This window comes from Opisthocomus hoazin, chromosome 7 (assembly GCF_030867145.1).
Source record: "Opisthocomus hoazin isolate bOpiHoa1 chromosome 7, bOpiHoa1.hap1, whole genome shotgun sequence".
Lineage (NCBI taxonomy): Eukaryota > Metazoa > Chordata > Aves > Opisthocomiformes > Opisthocomidae > Opisthocomus > Opisthocomus hoazin.
Window position 1 is genome coordinate 63,672,737 of NC_134420.1, and position 18,268 is coordinate 63,691,004.

Below are 18,268 nucleotides of genomic sequence, written 5' to 3' on the forward strand. Positions count from 1 at the left end.
GGTTATCTGCAGCCGGGGCTCTGTGGCGGGGAGATAAGATATTTATTAAGAGACCCGTTTTAATGCTCGGGGATCGCTTTCAGAGGGCCCAGGAAAAATGGACTTTATCTAGTCTATTATTATGTACAGTCACCCCGTTGATGTCTTACTTTAGTTTAGACACCATGAATAAAAGCTAATAACTTTCCCTTCAGCTCGTTTATCTGCAAGACACCTGAGGGCAGTGGGGTGGGGAGATACTTGCTTTACTAGGGGTGATTGAAGAGAGACTTTCCAGGATGAGGGGTGAGGTTGGGGTTGCACAGGGACCCTCAGTGTCTGATATTCAGGGCATATTTTAGACCCAGACCTTCCCAGAGTACTTGCCAAGGGCTGGGAGAGAGGGGAAGAAGGGAGACCTGGTGGTCTGGAGGTGGCCTGGGTGCAGGGACGAGCCAGGCTCTTCTTGAGGCCAGACCAACGCGATATGAGTGCTTGAACTCGGGTTGAGCTGAAGATGTTGGGGATGGGGACAGAGGGCTCAGGGCTACCTCAGAGCCTGCCTGGACTGGCCATGCTTGTCTCTGCCTTTAGATGTTTCCAAGACTCTTTCCCCAATGCATGGGAAGGGACATTTTTTGCTCTGGGTTCTGGTGATGGGCACTGTTCTACCGCCTGCTGAGCACTTGGGCTGAAGGCCTCAGTGGGACGCTCTTTACCTGGACAGCTGATGGCCACGCCACCATTCTGCTTGAATTGCTTTTCTTTCTGCCTGCTGTTTCACCCTCCTTTTCCCATCCCCTCTTGGCACTGTGGCACTTTCCAAGCACAGGGATCTGCCAGGGCAGGGCCGTGTCCCACCTGTGCAGGGGAGGGTGGCGGAGTGCTTTGCATGAGGAGTGGTGCACAGGGAGGCAGAAGGGTGGGATAGGGTTGGTGAGGGATGAGGGGATCAGGGGCTGGATCCCCGCGGATTTCATTCCCAGATGGGGTCAGGGCCCAGCTGACACGTTGGCATATCCCTGCTCTGAAGTGCCTGTATTGGCATTAGTGAGCAGCAGGTCAAGGGAGGGGATTCTGCCCCTCTACTCCACTCTAGTGAGACCCCACCTGGAGTACCGCATCCAGCTCTGGAGCCCTCAGCACAGGAAAGACATGGATCTGTTGGAGCAGGTCCAGAGGAGGCCACAAAGATGATCAGAGGGCTGGAACCCCTCTGCTGTGAGGAAAGGCTGAGAGAGTGGGGTTCGTTCAGCCTGGAGAAGAGAAGGCTCCGGGGGGCACCTTATTGTGGCCTTTCAGGGGGCTTATAAGAAGGATGGGGACAAACTTTTCAGCAGGGCCTGTTGCGATAGGACAAGGGGTAATGGCTGTAAACTAAGAGAGTGTAGAGTTAGACTGGATATGAGGAAGACATTTTTTACAATGAGGGTGGTGAAACACTGGATCAGGCTGCCCAGAGAGGTGGTAGATACACCATCCCTGGAAACATTCAAGGCCAGGCTGGTCGGGGCTCTGAGCAACCAGATCTAATAGAGGATGTCCCCACTCACTGCAGGAGGGTTGGACTAGATGACCTCTAAACGTCCCTTCCAACCTGAGCTATTCTATGATTCCATGGTTCTGTGACTCTATAATTCAATGATTAGGAAGGGAGGCAATAAGGAAGCCAGAAAAATCCTTGCCCCTTCACTGTAAGCATCTCACCATTTCCCTCCTCCTTTCTTCCGTCCCAGAATTGCCTCTTGTGCCTGCCCGTGGCAGCTAGGTACCACCTCCATCGTACAGAGCCACCCATTAACCCACCTCCCTTGTTCAACACACAGGTTCCTCATCAGCTGGAAGCACAGAACAGGTGACCCAGTACATTCAGAGAAACTGTTGTGTCATTTTGTGGCCATAGAGACTTGAGACTTAAGACCTACTCCTCCTCTTCTCCTCTTCTCTCTTCTCTTCTCTTCTCTTCTCTTCTCTTCTCTTCTCTTCTCTTCTTCTCTTCTCTTCTCTTCTCTTCTCTTCTCTTCTCTTCTCTTCTCTTCTCTTCTCTTCTCTTCTCTTCTCTTCTCTTCTCTTCTCTTCTCTTCTCTCTCTCTTCTCTTCTCTTCTCTTCTCTCTTCTCTTCTCTTCTCTTCTCTTCTCTTCTCTTCTCTTCTCTTCTCTTCTCTTCTCTTCTCTTCTCTTCTCTTCTCTTCTCTTCTCTTCTCTTCTCTTCTCTTCTCTCCTCTCCTCTCCTCTCCTCTCCTCTCCTCTCCTCTCTCTCTCTCTTCCTTTTTTCCTTTTCCTTTTCCTTTTCCTTTTCCTTTTCCTTTTCCTTTTCCTTTTCCTTTTCCTTTTCCTTTTCCTTCCTTCCTCCCTCCCTACTCTCCTCCTTCCCCCCCCTCCCCATCCCTCCTTTCCCCCCTCCCCAGTCCCCCGCAGCACCCACGGCCACGCAGCTCCCCCGCGACGTGCTGGCCCCCGGCTGAGCCCAGGCTGCGGGGGAGGACCTCAGCGCGGCCCAGCCCGCAGTTGCGGGTGGGAAGAGCGGGACCGGCCGTGGCTGCCCCCCGCCTCCGTGAAGCCCGGCTGAACGCGTTATTCCGCTCGCTTTCACCGCGGGCGCTGCGAAGCGGGATCCCGCGTTTGCCGGGGGTGAAGCGCTTCTGTTGGGGGCGGGGAGCACACGGGAAGGGATCAGCGCTCCGCCCGGCCCCCCTCGCCCGCTTTGCCGGGGACCCCCATCCACCCCGCCCCGACGGGACGGGCCCGCTCCCCGGAGGAACCCGCCGGTGCCCCGGGCCCCAGGCTGGGACACGCGTAGGGGGCGGCCGGAGGGGCGGCCGGCAGGGAGGGCTGCCCTGTCCCCGCGGCGGCCCTCCGGGAGCTGCTTCTCGGCCCCCTCGACGAGGAGGAGCTCGCTCCCTCCCGCCGTCCTCACCCACTGCAAATAAAATTCGGCAGGGGGAGGGGGAAGCTCTGCAGAGGAGTGAAAGGCCGTATCCCCTCCGGAAAGTGCTTCACTTCTGACCCCTCGGGCTTTCTTCTTCTTTTTTTTTTTTTTTCTTTTTGTTCTTCCCCTTCCCCTTGGTTGTGTTTTTTTTTTTTCTTCTTTTTTTTTTTTTTTTGGTGCTTGTGTTTTTCCCCCTCCCCACCTGACTTGTCGGGCAGCTCTCCGCTCCTTGCGCTCACCCCGAAGGAGGAGGAGAAGGAGGAGGGGGAAAAGAAAAAAAACACCCCAACCCAACCAAACCCCCAAACCCGCAAACCCCAGCCAGCCCGGCCGCTAAGCCCACCCCGCGGTGGATGGGGGGAGGCGGGAGGCCGGCAGCGCGGGCCCCTGGCCGGCGGGCGGTGGGAGCCCCCACGCTGGGCGAGCTGATGGCCGCGGGCGGGGGAACCGGGCGCTGCCGGCCCCGCGCACCCAGCGCAGCGGCGGCTCCGGCCCCGGCCCCGCTCCCGGTCCCGGTCCCGGTGGCGGCGGGGCGCTGAGCCGCGCTCGCTCGTCAGGCAAGGTGCGCTGGGGGGGGGGGGGGGGGGGGATAAAACCGGGGGGAGAGCGGCGGAGAGAGGCAGAGGGAGGCGGGGAGGCTGGCGGGACTGCCCGGCTGCCTCACCCCGGCAGATGAAGGAGTAACTCACCCGAGTCTGGCTTTTTTTTTTTAATTTTTCTTTTTTTTCTTCCTTTTTTTTTAAGCGGTGGGAGGTGTTCGCTATTTTATCCTTTTTTTTTTTTTTTTTTTTTTTTTTTTTTTTTTCCCCCTCTGTGTCTGTATACAAATACATCGCCTCCGCTCAGGGAGCCGGATATTTCCAACCCCAAACTATGGCTTTTCAAAAATCGCTCGATGCCTCCAACGCTACGAGGAAGAACCCCAGCCTGCTGGAGATCGGCGCCTTGTGCTTGGACTCGGAGATCATCTTCGGCTTCACCAGCCACCTCCTGCGGAGGAAAGCCAAGGTGAGGGGGGTCTTACCCCAGCCCCGGGGGGCTGGCGGAGACCGGGGTGTGTGTGTGTGTGTGTGTGGGGATGTCCGGCTGCCTGCCCTGCCCCGGACCGGCTCACGGGAAGGGGGTGGCGAACTCCGCGGTGCGAAGTTGCCGGCGGCCGGGCCGTGCCGTGCCCGGTTTCAGCACCACGAACAGTCCCGGCGGCTCCGGGGGCGACCGGGGGGGAACCGGGGGTGAGCGAGCTGCCGGCCCGCTCCCGGGGAGGAGGAACGGAGCGGGCTCAGGCCAGCAGCGCGGTCCGGCCCCCAGCCCCGGCGCCGGACGGGGTGCGCACCCCTTTACCCTCCCCCCCTCCCGCCCCGTCCAGCGTGAGACTGGGAGCCGCGGGGAGCAGGGGGGGGTGGTTTGCAGCCGTTATGCGGACACGGGAAATTTCCCAGCAAGTTCCCGGAGCCTCGCGGAGCCCCGAGCAGGCGGGGGAAGGGAGCGGGGTAGTACCCCCCGGGTGCCCGCGTCTGCGCCAGCCCCGCTTCCCCGCGAGGGGCAGACGGCAGCCCCCGGGCAACAGCCCCGGTCTCTCCTCCGCATCTCCCCCCCCCAAACTTTCCCCGGGCTCCGGCCGCGCTGCCCCGAGGGGCTCTGCCCGCGGCGGAGGGGCGTCTCAGGGCTGTGCCGGGGGGGGGGGGCACACGGCCCCGGCCCTGCCCCGGGACACCCACCCGTGGAGCGGCCGACTCAGACGCGTGCCGGGACACCCAAGCCGGGCAAGGTGCCTCTTGGGGAGGGGGTTTAAAATATATCTCTATATATGTTTTTGCCCCCTCTTTGTGCTGGGCGCTGCTCGTGTGGCGGCAGACCCCGCCCCACGGTGCAGCCCCACCGCCACCCACCCGCGCGGTGCCGGGGCAGCAGACGAGCCCCCGCACTCGGCATCGCCGGGGGAAGCCACCGCCGCCGCCCCCACGGCCCGGCCCGGCCGCTCCCCTGCGGGGCGCAGGCTCCGTCCCGGGTGGGACCGGCCGCTCCCCCAGCCCCCCCCCCCCCGGCGCGGTGCCGCGGCGCCGCCGGCAGGTGTCGCTCTGGTCACGGGGACGGCGGCCGGGTTGCGCGCGCGGGGCCGCTCCGTCGGGCCCGGCCGGGTCCCGGCTCGGCCCCAGCCCGGCGCGGGCAGCGGGCGGGGGTCACGGCTGGCAGCGGCGCTTGTTGTTCTCTCGGGGGGGGGGGAACCACCCACCCCCCAACCCCGCTACAAAGCAAGCGCTAAATACACGAGCCGGAGCGGCAGCCCAGCAGACAATTAGCCGCGGACGTTAATTTCTCCATCTGTCAGGTCGATTTTCGCGTGTGGGAACATCCTGCCGCGCCCGTCGAGCGGCTCTGGGGGGGTGGGGGGGTGTTTGTGCCCCGCGGCACCTCGCATTTTCCCGCGGAGGGGGGAGGCACCGCGCCCCCTCCACCCACCCCCCCACAGTCCCCGCCGGTCCCCGGGCCCCGTTTGCCGCCAGCCCGGCCCTTTTCTCCCCGCTCCCAAGGAACTTGGGTGTCGGGGCGCGGAGGAGGCAGCCGCGGCAGTGTCCGGACTGCGCTTTGGCACTGTCCCGTAGGGTCACTATGAAAAGGCACCTTTCCCCCCCCAACCCCAAATCTGAACCCCGGCCCGCCCCGGCCCAGGCTCCCCCGCCCCGCTTACCCCCCCCCCGCCCCCGCCCAGCCCCTCCTCCCCTGCCCTCCCAGCACTTTTCCAGCTTTTTTTTGCCGCCGCGCTGCGGGTCCTTCCCCGTGCCGCCGCGGGGAAGCTCACTCCGCCTCCCTCTCCCAACCCAAAACTTCACTCCCTTCTCAACATGGGAGGCAACATCACCTAGCGCGGCAGCCCCGGACAGCGGGGACGACCCGGCGAGACCGCTGCTGGCGCCCACCGACCCCCGCCCCGCCATGGGCCGCCCGCACTAGCGGGGCGGGGGCGCATCCCCCGCTGTCATGACCGCGGCCGCCGGCGGGAAGGGAACGGGGCCCGAGCCCCGGGCGCCGGGGGTAAGTTGTTTTCCCACGCTCCTCCACGCGTTTTTGAACAATTTAATATTTTTGTTGGTTTTTTTTTCCCCCCCGGGAGGGGGGTGGGAGGCGCGCTGCCCCCGGCGCTGAGCTCCGCTCTCTCCGCAGGTAGCGGAGGGGAGCGCGGCTCCGGAGCTCTCCCCGCGGAAGAGGCCGCCGGCCCAGGCCGCCGAGGAGGAGCGCTGCGCCCGCCGCCCGCCGCCCGAGGGCGCGGGGGCCGCCGCGGGGGTCGAGCCGCGGCCGGCGCCCGGGGGCTGGTGCCGGAGCTGCCAGGCCCAGCTGGCCGAGCTGAGGAGGCAGGCGGCCCGGCTGGCTGCCGGCGGCTGCCCGCCCAACGCCCCGCCGGTAAGTGAGCCCGCTCCGCCCGGGCAGCGGGGGGGTGGGGGTGGGGGTATGTGGTCCGCGGGGAGCCTGGTCCCCGGCGGGGTGAGGGGTGCATCCCCGCGGATCTGGGAGGAGGGCAAAGCCGGCGATTTCCAGCCCGGGAGGGTTCTTCAAAAGTTTTACCATTTCACTTTACCAAAATAAACGAAACTGCGCCGCCGGACGCTCGCCCTCGGCTGCCAGAAACTTTTAAAAATAAAGAATAAATAGCGAGTTTGGGGAGAGGAGCGGGAGAGCAGGCGAGAGGCTGCGCGGTGCAGTCCGGGACGCGCACCCGGTGCAGCCCGGAGCCGCTGCCGGGCCCCGAGAGCCCCGGTGTCCGCCGAGCTGCCCGTCCCGCCCCGGTGGCACCGTTCCGGGGATGCGGGGCTGGGCGGCGGGGCCCCTTGGTCCGCCCGACGGGGAACTGCCGGGGGCGGTGGTTCAGCTCCTCCCGCCCAGGAGCCCTTCGGACCCGGCGGGGAATCGCCCGCTCGCGTCTGTGGCGCCGGGGGAAGTCCAAGCCCCGGGTGGTTTTGCTGGGCTTCAGCCGTCTGGGTGCTCGCTGGCTGATGGTGGGCTCCTGCCTGTCCTCAGGGTCACTGGGGCAAGCCGGGGCTGTGTCACTTTCCTCCAGTCTGTGCCTTGCCGTGGCCCTTCATGTCTGGTAGTGACCGGAGAACGTGCAGGAGGATGCCAGCGGTTGCCCTGAACACATGTGCAGCTTTATTTGCGTGTGTTGTAGGCATCTGCACGGCTTGTCCTTTCCATGTTTGTTTGCTGCGTGTCAGAGGTCTTTATTATTCTTGTCCCTTTGCACATGAAGCAGAGCTTCTAACAGGTGGCACAGGTGAGACAATACGAGGCACCTGAAGAGACCCCGAGGATTAGCTGACGGGGCAAAATGCAGCAGAAGACCCTGAGGTTCTGTTTCAGGGCACATAAAATGAAACGCGTGTTGGGTTTTTGATAAGGTTTGGAAGTAACGTATTGTTTTCTAAACAATGCTTATCTGGATGTTTGCAAGAATGGGGGGGAGGGTCTGAAGAGGAAGCCAAACCCTACTGACCTTCATTTTCATTCAAAGAGTTCCTGTATGATCTACAGAATTCCCATTGAATCTAAATATAGTTTTGTTTGGAAGTGCATTGTGGAGCAGCGTCCGAATGCGCGGTGAGGTTTGTATTTTCAGGCGGGATCCAGAGCCCTTTGAAATCAACAGGAGTCTCTCTGACTCGCTGGGTTGGGAGCGAGCTCTTATTTCGGCGGTGTAAGAGGTCACGTATCTTGCCTTGTTGAATTCGGGACTACTGGATCTTTTGTTTTCTGGATTGTTGCGAACGGTGGCAAGAAGTTTAATGTCCCCTTGTGAGGTGTGCACGCGATAGGCTGCTTCAGTGAGGAGCACATAAAGCCCTGTTCCCTTGCTGGGGTGGGCCTCTGCCTGAAGAACAGTGTCCTATCTGGGAAAGGATCTCTGTTATGGGGGAGGGGGGGAAGCCACTGGTGCAGGAGAGTCAGGGGGCCTTGGCCAGGTGCTCAGGTGAGGAGACCTGTGAGCAAAGGCCTGTTTGTGTGGCCTCGTTCCTGCAAGTCTCAGGGGACCTCCTTGATAAGCACTCGATGATGGGTAAATTAATCTCCCCTTTTCTGCAGGGTTTCAAAGCATGCGTGGGAAGGTAATAAAATAGTAGTCATCACTGTGCCAGAGCCTCGGCAGACCTGCTCACAGAGTTACAGATACCTGGAGTTTACTTACTGAGTAGCATACAGTAGCGTTAAATGTTTAAAATCTTTCAAAAATACACTTGTGAGAGCTCTAGCCTAATTGCAAGCTCCCCCCCCCCCCCCCCGGTCCCGGTGTAGCGAGCAGCTCCTCGGGAAGGGAGATGCGACAGCCAACCCCGCTGACCGCCCTCGGAGCGTGAGGCAGGTTGGCGGGAGAGAAGGCTCAGGGGTTCAGCTACTCAGCTGCTGCGAATTGGCCTTGCAGTGGGAATCTGATGCAATATGCTGGCAGGTTGAGCACTGTGTAATGTTTGTGCCAGAAAGCCAGCTTGCCCCCCCCATTCCTTTCTTGTTTAATTATATAACCAGGCATCTGAAAAAGCAGCTCCTCTCCGTAAGAGTTTCGTGCCCGTACAATGAAAGTCCAAAGAGTTCCTTAAAAGCTCTTCTAACATGCTGTCAGACGAAGAGACTGCTGGAGGAGTAAACACCAGAAGGCTATGTCTTGGAGCATGCTGCTCTCAGAGGATTTGCATCCTTTGCCATAATAATTAAGGGATCTTTCAGCACAGATTCAGGAAGGTTTCCACACCTGGTTGAAAACCCTTTGGAAAGGTGGGTGGGTGCCTCGGAGATGAAAGAAGGGCTAGTTTCCTGCTGTTGATACCTTTCCTGATGAAAGAGAGAAGGTGTATTCTCATGCGTAGGGCAGCTGATGAGGGATTGAATTTGCATTAGCATAAAAAGCCAACCCACTGTTTGCAGTCTGCGGGAATAACAAATCTAATTGCTTGTGAGGGCTATGATTCATACAGTTTATGTGTTGCTGTCCTTTCAATTAGACATATTTAAAATATATTTAAATTTAAAGTTTTGGTGCTCAGGTGATGTGCGCTGATTATGGAATACTGTTAGCTGTTTGTGTCTATAAAGTCTTCCAAATCTCTGTGGACAGCTGATAAAAAAACACGCCTCTTTGCTTATGTTAAAACGCTTTTAACAGTTCTCCCAAGTACAAAGTTTGCTGCACCCTGCACTGTCGATTCCCTTCTTTTTACTGCTGCTGCCTTTACAGCTTGCCACCACAGTGAGGCCTGGGTGTAAATAAAAATGTGATTTTCATCAAGTAAGGATGGAATCGAGCAAAGTTTAATCTGTAATTATTCCAGATTAGCGTTTTGGTATTGCAGTATCAGCATCAGTTGCTGGGCTGTGTACTGAACTAGTGGAGGAGGTGGGGAGGCAGAAAGGTGCCTTGTTTTATCCCTAATAAAAAGTTCTGTGTGTGCCTTGCAGGCTGTGTCCCTGGGGAGCTGGTAATGGGATACCAGGATCTCGTACCTCCAGGGTTCTGGCTGGAGTCGAGAGCAGGTTGTTGTGCCTGGAAGTTGTTGCTGTTGGCAGCTGTGGGGCAATCCATGGGAAATGGGTTGGTGGTCTCTGTCTCGCTCCCAGCTGGCAAACAGCCTTGTCACAAAACCACCACAACAATTACCGCTAATTGGCATCACTGTTGGCAGTTTCACAGGAGAGGCTGAGGAATGAATGGGGATGTAGATTAAATTAGTAATAATAATACTTAGCACCTAAAATCTTCGCAGTGCTTCACAAATGCTAATTAGTTAATTTGCGTGATGCCCCTGTTTGGTAAACCCAAATGCGCTGTCATCTCTGGAGGTGTATGTCAGAGCGGGGTGCGCGTCTCGGAAAGGAGGGGGACAGGCAGGGACTGTCCGACAGGAGAGATGCGCTCCTGCAGCTGCATCGCTGGAGGTCAACTCCGCGCTCCCTCTAGCGCAGGCAATAGCCTTAAGGATATATGGCTACCGTAAAATGGTTTTGGCTAGTGCCCTATGAGCAGGGGAAGCAAGCTCTTTTGGTACGAGGAATGCACACATCGATACAACTACATCCACTGAAGGCTTTTATACTGGTATAAATATTTTGGTTGTAGAAGAGTAATAACCATACCCAGTTATACTGGAGTAAAATAATTTTTTATCGGTACTGACAGGAGGCCAAGATCGGAGGAAGTTCGCTTTGAAAGTGATTAGCTTTGAGGATTGTGTTTCTCTGAGCCCCGTTCCCCCTGTCCCCATCCACCCTCACCCCCGACCGCCCGGTCTGAGCAGTGCGTGTTGTACCTACTGCCAGCGCAGGCAGGGGTTGGAGGCAGCGTTAAGGGGGGCAGAAACTCGCATATTGCGCGGTAGCTTGAGTTCAGTCCACTTCTCGCTGCCTGAGTTTTTGAGAGCTTCTTTTCTTCCCTGTTTTTCTTTTCCCCTGTTGCATTATCTGCGCTGCGTGTTACATGAGGCACGCCACTGAAGAGCTTCCCGGAGTTTGAGGGACAAAGGAGCGAGTGTGGGCTCTTGATTGCTGGTGGGATGGACAGTGCTTTTTCTCCAGCACCTAAAAACCTGAGTATTCGCTGTGTTCCCAGTCGACCAGGTAAGCTGTGGTTGGGTGCAAAGAGGCACGCTGCCAGCCTTGGTCTGCAGAGAGTCTTGGTGACCAGGACAGGTCATGCTTTTGGTTGCTAACGAACCATGAATCATTCAAGGGAGCTAAGCAAGTCCTAGCCCGCCGTGCCCTTGGCAGGGCTCTGTGTTACACCAGCTGGAGTTGGAGGAAGCTTGGCTTCTCTGGAAAAAAGGGGAGGATAGCAGTGGCTTTAGACACACTGTCTGCACTGATGTGTCTCAGCTGTGTGGATGCCACGCAGTGCTGCTGGATTGAGCTCCCACCACACCCGCTTCTGATCAAAGCGATGGTCTCTTGGTACACCTGTATGCGCTGCTGATTGCAGCACCTGAAGGGGAGATGAAGAACAAAGTTTTGGGAAGGGCATGCATGCACTTTCCTGTGTGGGCTTCTCCTGTATCCTAAATAAGCCCCACATGTTCCCACCAGCAGCAGAAGTAAGGAAGGATGGTTTGGTAGGATGGATGCTTTGCTCGCTGCCTTTGCTCTCTCCCTCCCTCTGCATTAATGCCAGCGATTACCTCCTTGTCTCTGATGTCTCTAAGAGGCAGCACCTTCTCTGCATCTGTGGAGCTGCACGTATGCTGTCTGGTTGACAGCAAGCTGGTACTCCCTGGCCATCTGGCTTCTGTCAGACAATTAGTAACGGGTGGGTCCTACCCATCTTCTCTCTCTGCCAGTTTGTGGAAGTTGTAGGAACTTGCTCCGAGCCATTTACCTTAATTTGAGATCATTTGACAGGTTCAGAAGCTGTTTAGGAGAGCTGGGAGCAAGGAGGATGGCAAGAAGGGCAATCCAGCCATTCTCATTGCTTTGGAAAACCAGGACAAAAGGACAGGTGTGGGATTGAGGACTGTCGTCCTGAGGTAGTGAGGGCCAGCTATGCTTTGTAATTCCCACCTTGGCCTCTATAATGGCACAATATCAGCCGACCCAGTAGCAAGAAGAGCCTGCACGGCCTTGACTGCCTGTACCGGTCTCCTCACTGTTGGGTGCTTCAGGAGCCTGGCAGAGGGCTCTGTGTCCTCAGCGTTTGCCTGCAAGCTCGCGCTTCCCTGAAAGAGCAAGGGTTCGGAGCACGTGGGGACTCCTCAGCGTTTGAGGTGCACGTGGAGTACGTCTGAATTTGTAGAAGCAACCCCTGACTTTTTTTGTGGACTTTGTCTTCCCATGCCCGTTTTTTTCTGTTTATGTCAGCTCTTTCTACTGAGTGGCGTGGTCACCTGGAATTTGAGAGTCCTGGTGACGGTTTAGAAACCCGGTGCTGTCTTGCCTAACTTTGGGGTCATCTGTTACCGAGGGGCTGTTTTTCCTTTTAAAGGGAGCCCTTTCTGCAACTGGGTTGATGTGGATAAGGGGAATTGAGTGGGAGAACTGTCTTTCACAGATTCCTCTCTAGAGGAATTCAGTTTCTAGGGCTCTTTACAAGCACTAAGTGCATCTTAAAATGTTCTATATTTAACATGTCAGAAATGTATAAGTGGAAAAGCAATGTCTTAGTTAATAAATATGAAACTACGGGGCATTTTTTTGAGATGCACGTTTAATACTTAATTTTGTGAGAGAGACTCTTGCAGAGACTTGGCTGTGGAGTGCTGCAGGCTATGAGCTCAGATGTGGATTTCAGGTACGTGTGCAGTCTAATAACAGGGTTAGTGACAACACCATGTCAAATGTGTTGACATGAGCAGTTCCCTCGTTTCAGTCAGTGCAGGAGTGCCCGTGCTAGATGATAGGCTGCGGAAACTAATGGTAATGAGCTTGCTTTGGACATTCAGGAATTTCAAGCAAGCCTTTTTAAAATACAGGGGAGCGAGATTACCTTGTGGTTCAGATGCCAAAGGCAGGAGACTTTCTCACTGGGAGATCTGAAGTGGGGGAGCAGGGACTGCACAATTAGCTGAAGGTACTGTGGTCTCCCGGGTAGCTGAGGGTAATTAGTATTGCTCCGGCTCTTTCTGTAGCTAATTTCTTTAGCACCCTGCCCTATTAGGGAAAAGGGAGGAAACATATAAACCGTTTCAAAGTCCCAGGGGGTGGAAAAGAGCATCTGCTCCTAACATCTGAGGTTACTTTGAACCTGTTGAAATATGTAGTAGCTGCTTTATTGTTTTTGCCAGGAGTTTCCACCTACAGTGATCCCAACCTCTGACTTCTTAACAGAGAGGTCGCAGGAGGCAGTAGTCATCCTCTTCCTCTCCCCCAGCCCACAGCAGCTGAAAGTGGCTGCTGCTCTGGACCTGGCACCGCACGGTTATTGGAGCAGGGGTGGCTGAAACCGCCAAGAGATCTTTTCTTTCCCAAGACCACAATCGCCCACTGTGTACATGGTTGCTGCATGGGTCTCCTGCTGCTCAGGTGCCTCACCATGACTGCACTCTGTGGGTCTGAATCCTTTTTCCTACAGTGAGGATGCTGATGTAGAGAAGAGCCTTGGATTTTCAGCTGGCAGATGAACATTCTGTTGTGAAAAGCGAGCAGAGATTTTGCTTCACCCTGGCTAGAGGAGGAGAATGTATCTGGAAATTTGTGCATGTCTTACGGAAGATTTTTCTGTGATGGTGCTCTTGCCCATCTCAAAATTGGATTACCTTCAGGAACTAGATCTATTTGGATATTGCTCACATTGAGTGTGGCAGGCAGCTATCCATTTGGGAGCATTGTATCCTCATTTTTTTATTTAATGGAAATCTGTGGAATTTGATTTGTCTGGATTTGTCTCCCTGTTCTTTGACTTCAGACCTGCAGCTCTGTGGAATAACTATTTTGTACTTGCGTGTCCGGTATATCCCCTAACAGAAGGCATCTTCAGGAAGGTGAGAGTCTTGTCTCTGCTGCTGGCTGTGCTCGTGATCAGGAACAGGTCGATTTCTTTTACAGGTGTCTGCTGGTTTTGTATGGTCTTTCAGATGAGTGGCTAATGGGGGAACACTTGGGTCTTACTTTCAGTAGAATCGTGTCTCCTGCTGCCTTTGTTACCAGGAGTAACTGCGTCCTGTTCAGACACAGGCCAGGGATGCAAGACCTGAATTTAATCCCTAGATCTTTCACCGACTTTGTGAATTTGGACAAGCTGCTTAATATCCATATGCTTAATTTCTCCTTTGCCCAGCAGAGAGAAAATGCTTCCATCTTTTGTCCATTTCCAGTTTTTTTTTTTTTGTTATGGGGACTATTGCTGTTGGCTTGTATGGATGGCATCGAGCATCACCGACTGCTGTTCGTAGTGGAGCTGACTGCTCCTGTAACATGCATAATAAAGAAGAATATAGAATACCTCAGGGACACAGAGACCAGTGAAATCTGACTGGCAAATGAACTTTCAGGTCAGGTGTCTCTATACTGGGGATAGGGGAGAGAGTTCTGGGGCTGGGGATGGGGATCTCTGCTGCAGAAAATACAGCAAACAAAGCCAGGGGCTTCAGCTAACCGTGAAAATTAGTAACAGATAGTCCTGAAAATCTGCCAGCTCACCAGGAGGGGGGTGGTGGGGCGGAGTAAAGGGACTGGAGGTGCTGCGGTGTATGTCCAGGCAAAGGGGAGCTTGCTTTACTAGCAGGTATCAGATCAGCTCGGGGAGCATGGATTAGAGCTATACCAGTGCTATCTCAGAGGGATTTATCTGTGTACTGCTCTGTGCCTCCCTATGATGAAACCAGAAAGCTGCCTTGTGGAAATGAGGTGTGGCCTCGTAGTAAACGGGAACTCTTTAGTCGCTTCAGTCCCTCCTACTGAAGCATATGCCAAAGTGTGTTATGTATTAGTTGATCTTTTTTTTTTTTTCATGTGGCAAAAAGTTAAATTTTGTAGAGGAACCCAAGAGCAAAGCTTCAAATGATTGTTCCAAGCAAGGGAGGTGGTCGGGATATGTCACTTTGCAGGAGTAACTTATTCTTCTTTAGGATGAGTTAAACTGAATGTAAACTTTTGGTATATAGTTCTTTGGACTGACTTTGCTTTGAAGCTGCATGAGCTTTTAAGGTGTAGCTGACAGATGTTCATTTTCATGTCGGAGAAGGAATGTTCAACTGGTATAAATATATCCGCCTATTTTAGCCAGCGTAATGCCATTGTTGCATATCTGTTTTATCGCTAGGAGTCTGACTGTTGTATGCATCACCCTAACATACAGTGAATCAGCGAAATCTCGGCACTTGCTCACAAAAAAAGTCTTAGGTGCGCACAATTATCCTTCTTTCTGAGTCAAGCCTTAAAATCAGTCTTTGATCAGCGTTCCTGGAGTTTGGCAGGCAGCTCTGAGTTTCTGCTGGGGCTGGGCCGGCATTACCATACGTCAATACCTGTGCAGAATTGATTGGAACACCAGACGACTGTGGGAAAATGATCAATTTTCGTTTAGCTCTTAGCAAATTTTCCCCTAATGTTGCTGGGGGATTTTACATTGTTTGGTGAATGGGATGGGAAGCCTTCTGTACAAAACTGAAATGTGATCCTTCTGGCAAGGCTGGGCATTGACGGGCTTTCAGCATTAACTGTGAAAGTAAAGCATTAGTCCTAGTTCTCATAGCATTCGAAAGATTATGTTTAAATGTGTTTTCTGTTTTACCACAACATACAATTTGTTACAGCATGGTTTGTGTCGCTGTTGGTGTGTATATATTGATCAGTGCTGATTATACTGTAAATGGGCAGGGTTTGGCTTTTGTATTTTAAGTAATTTGGGAAGTTAGATGTACTCAGTTTATGTTGTACTCTCTTTTTATTGCCTTGTGTAGTACTCACTGTATTGTGTGTTGTAGTATGTATTTACTCTGTTTAACATTGTTGCTGTTCTCCTGGACTTCACATTACAGCAGCTTTAGCAGCTTTAGTGCCTGTGGCTTTATCAAGTGCAGTTTTTTTGCAGGGATTGCCTGCTGCTTTTTCATCTTATGTGGCTCCTGAGCAGTTCAGAGGTGGTGGCTGTGCCCAGGGTACATCACGCTGCCCTCAGCAGAGTGGTACTGCTGAGTGTTTTGGAGGAGGTGAGCCTGCTGGGGTGGTTAAGGTTAATGGCACCGTGCTGGATCAGTGGTACGCCTCTGATTCCCATCCCAGAACAGGGCACTGGGAGCTGTTGTCATCCCTGGACTGTGATGTATCTCCAGGGACTCTCTGGGATGTGGCAGTTTCAACAACCGTTGGAAACATCATGAAAGTAGCTTGTACAATCAAGAAATCTGGCCATCCTTGTTTCAATTGCTTTACTAGTTTTAGGTCATCTGTAGAGGCTCTCTGTACAGCTAGGTGTGGAGTGGTGAAAGCATTCAGCTCTTTCCTTGGTAGCTGTTGAGTCCTCTTTGAGCGCCTCTGGAGAAAACATGCCAGTGTTGAGACAGACCCTCTAACACCAAACTGTCCGGTGTGGAGTGTAAAATCGACTGCTTGTATCTGCAGCCTGGCTCTAGCGACCAGTGGCACAGTTCCCAAGAGGGTTAAGAGGCCAAGAGCCAAACCTTAAAATGTGTTCTGTGCTTTGTCTGTGGAGTGCTTGGTAAATGGTGATATGGAGGTGGCTCCAGAAGCCCAGACCGCTGCCAGGCCTGGGTGACCACTCACCGGCCCAGATTGAGAGCATCCCACGTGGCCTGTTTCGTGCAAGTAAATGATTTTCAGCTGCCATAGATAGTCAGCAAAAGTTGGACAGATCTGGCCTCTGTTCAGCAGGTGAAGCTTGACTAATGATGCCCGAGCACCTGATGTCCAAATGACGGAAGGAAGGGTAGGGAGACGGTTGAGTGAGATAATCTCTGTCAGAGGGGGCAAGTAGGATTTTTCTTCCCATGTGGCGAGTATGCTTAGGATGGGTGTAAAGAGCATGCCAACCACTGCCAGTGTTGGACTGTGTGTTGTGTTGACAGAGCAGCAGTGTTGTGTTAGAGTTTTGGCCCGGATTTAGTAATAGTGATTGCTGAACATTAGGAAAAGGCTGACTCGGGTATTATTTGGGAAATGTTAGCTGTGTTGTGAGAGCGCATCCATTTTGTGTTCAACACGTGTACGTGTGTTTGTGTAGGAACCTGGCTGCTCCACTTGTGAGGACGAGTACTCCAGTAACAGAGAGGAAATGGAGTTCAATATTTGATGAAAATATCACATAATGCCTATGTGCGTGCCCTAATGCTGGGTGCATCGGGAGGGAGAGGTGTTCGCATACTGCTGCCTGGCCTTGGGCCAGCTGGTCCCATGGAAGCAGTCATTAGTGATGAGAAACAAATTTGCTGTACAAAATTTAGCCTTTGAAGGATGGAGGTGAGGCACAAGTGTCTTTGCCACTGTAATTTCAGGATAATGCTGATGCTCCGTTTCTGATGGGTGGTCAGAAGACGGAAGGGCTGGTTTGTCCCAAATATCACTTTTAGAGGAAGTGCCTTCACCTGAATATGAACTACCGGTGCTATGGAGCTTTTGTAAGCTATCTTGAAAACTATGCTGTGGGTGAAACGCAGGCCAGGATTTGGCCTGTAACTATTTTGCCTGTAGCTTGTAATTAAAGTCAAACCCAGAATCTCCAGTTAAAATGTTCAGGTGTTAGTGTAGCTTGTATAACTGTGAGTGCAGAAGTGGGCTATTTGGCTGTCTTTCTCCGAATATTTTGTTGCAAAGAAAGGCAAGTACATTTGACATTCCTCCAACAAGCTCTCACAAGGGTAATTTTGTGTGGATGATTGAGTGGCATGGAAATACTGTACGATATTGTCCTTTTGTGGGTTTTGTAAAGAGGAGATACAGTTGAAGTAATTTATAATATGCAGAGTCTCAGCAGTCTGCTAAGAGACCTTCTTTTAGCAATTGCCTTAAGAATAAAGTAAAAAGCATTTATTATTGATGTTCACATTCCATATATTAAGAAATATTTCTTCTGGTATTGTTAATATTTTATTTGTAGGCTCCAAAGGTGTGTAGAGTAAGACAAATGAGGTCGAGGAAGAAAAATATGAGTTAATGTGTTAAGTTTACATATTTTTCATTTGATGGATTTATGTTTTTTAATTACACCTCGATGTCTTGCATTGGGATCCCTGGGGGCTCTTTTTGGATTTTATGCTTATACTCTTACAAATATGAGATGCTTTAAACTGCCACCTTGTGCAGTTTTACTGCTGCTTGACTGACCTCTGGTAAAGTTACTATTCATTTGAGTTTAAAATTTGAGACCTCCACAAAAAGCTAAATGATTAGAAAAGTATTTGTGTGATGTAGAGAGTTTCTCAGCCTGCCATGTTGTGCTGGTGAAGCACAGATTGTGAATGGGTTTCTCTGATGTTTGTGTGGAAGGGTGGACTTTGTGCTCAGCATTTGCAGTTTGATCATGAGTAGCGAAACGCTGGGCTCAGCTTATGGCCTGACTGGCTCCCAGTGGGGTGTTTGGCAGTGGAAAGTAGTCGTGTCTTCGTTAATAACCCTTTGGGGAGCCATGACTAGGTTTAGGGAACAGTATTTTCTGCAATATGTTGTCCTGAATCTGGCTGTACATGTCTCTACTTCTGTCTTCAGTTACATACAACACTGGATTTTCATTTCATAACAGTTTGCATGTGGTTCTTTTATTGACAGTGGAATCAAAAACTTGTGTTAACAGGTGGAAAATGAAACCTGTTGGCGCTGTGTAGTTTCAGTTGATTTACACTGGTGAAATGAAGAGGAAGCCAGACTGCAGAACTGGGTCAATGTATTCCAAATCCATCTCTCTGTGTAGGTATGATTACCTCTGTCTACTTTTTTCCAGCA

General features: G+C 53.2%; 1 protein-coding gene across 1 annotated transcript in view; it reads left to right on the forward strand.

Annotated features, from left to right (window-relative positions):
• Positions 1–5,887: 5,887 nt before the first annotated feature.
• The window catches only part of KIF26A (kinesin family member 26A), a 106,359-nt gene continuing 93,978 nt past the window's right edge, over positions 5,888–18,268 (forward strand). Inside the window, exons 1-2 of the mRNA XM_075426974.1 lie at positions 5,888–5,941; positions 6,071–6,307. Coding sequence (XP_075283089.1) covers positions 5,888–5,941; positions 6,071–6,307 — 291 coding nt within the window. The remainder of the gene's footprint in view (positions 5,942–6,070; positions 6,308–18,268) is intronic.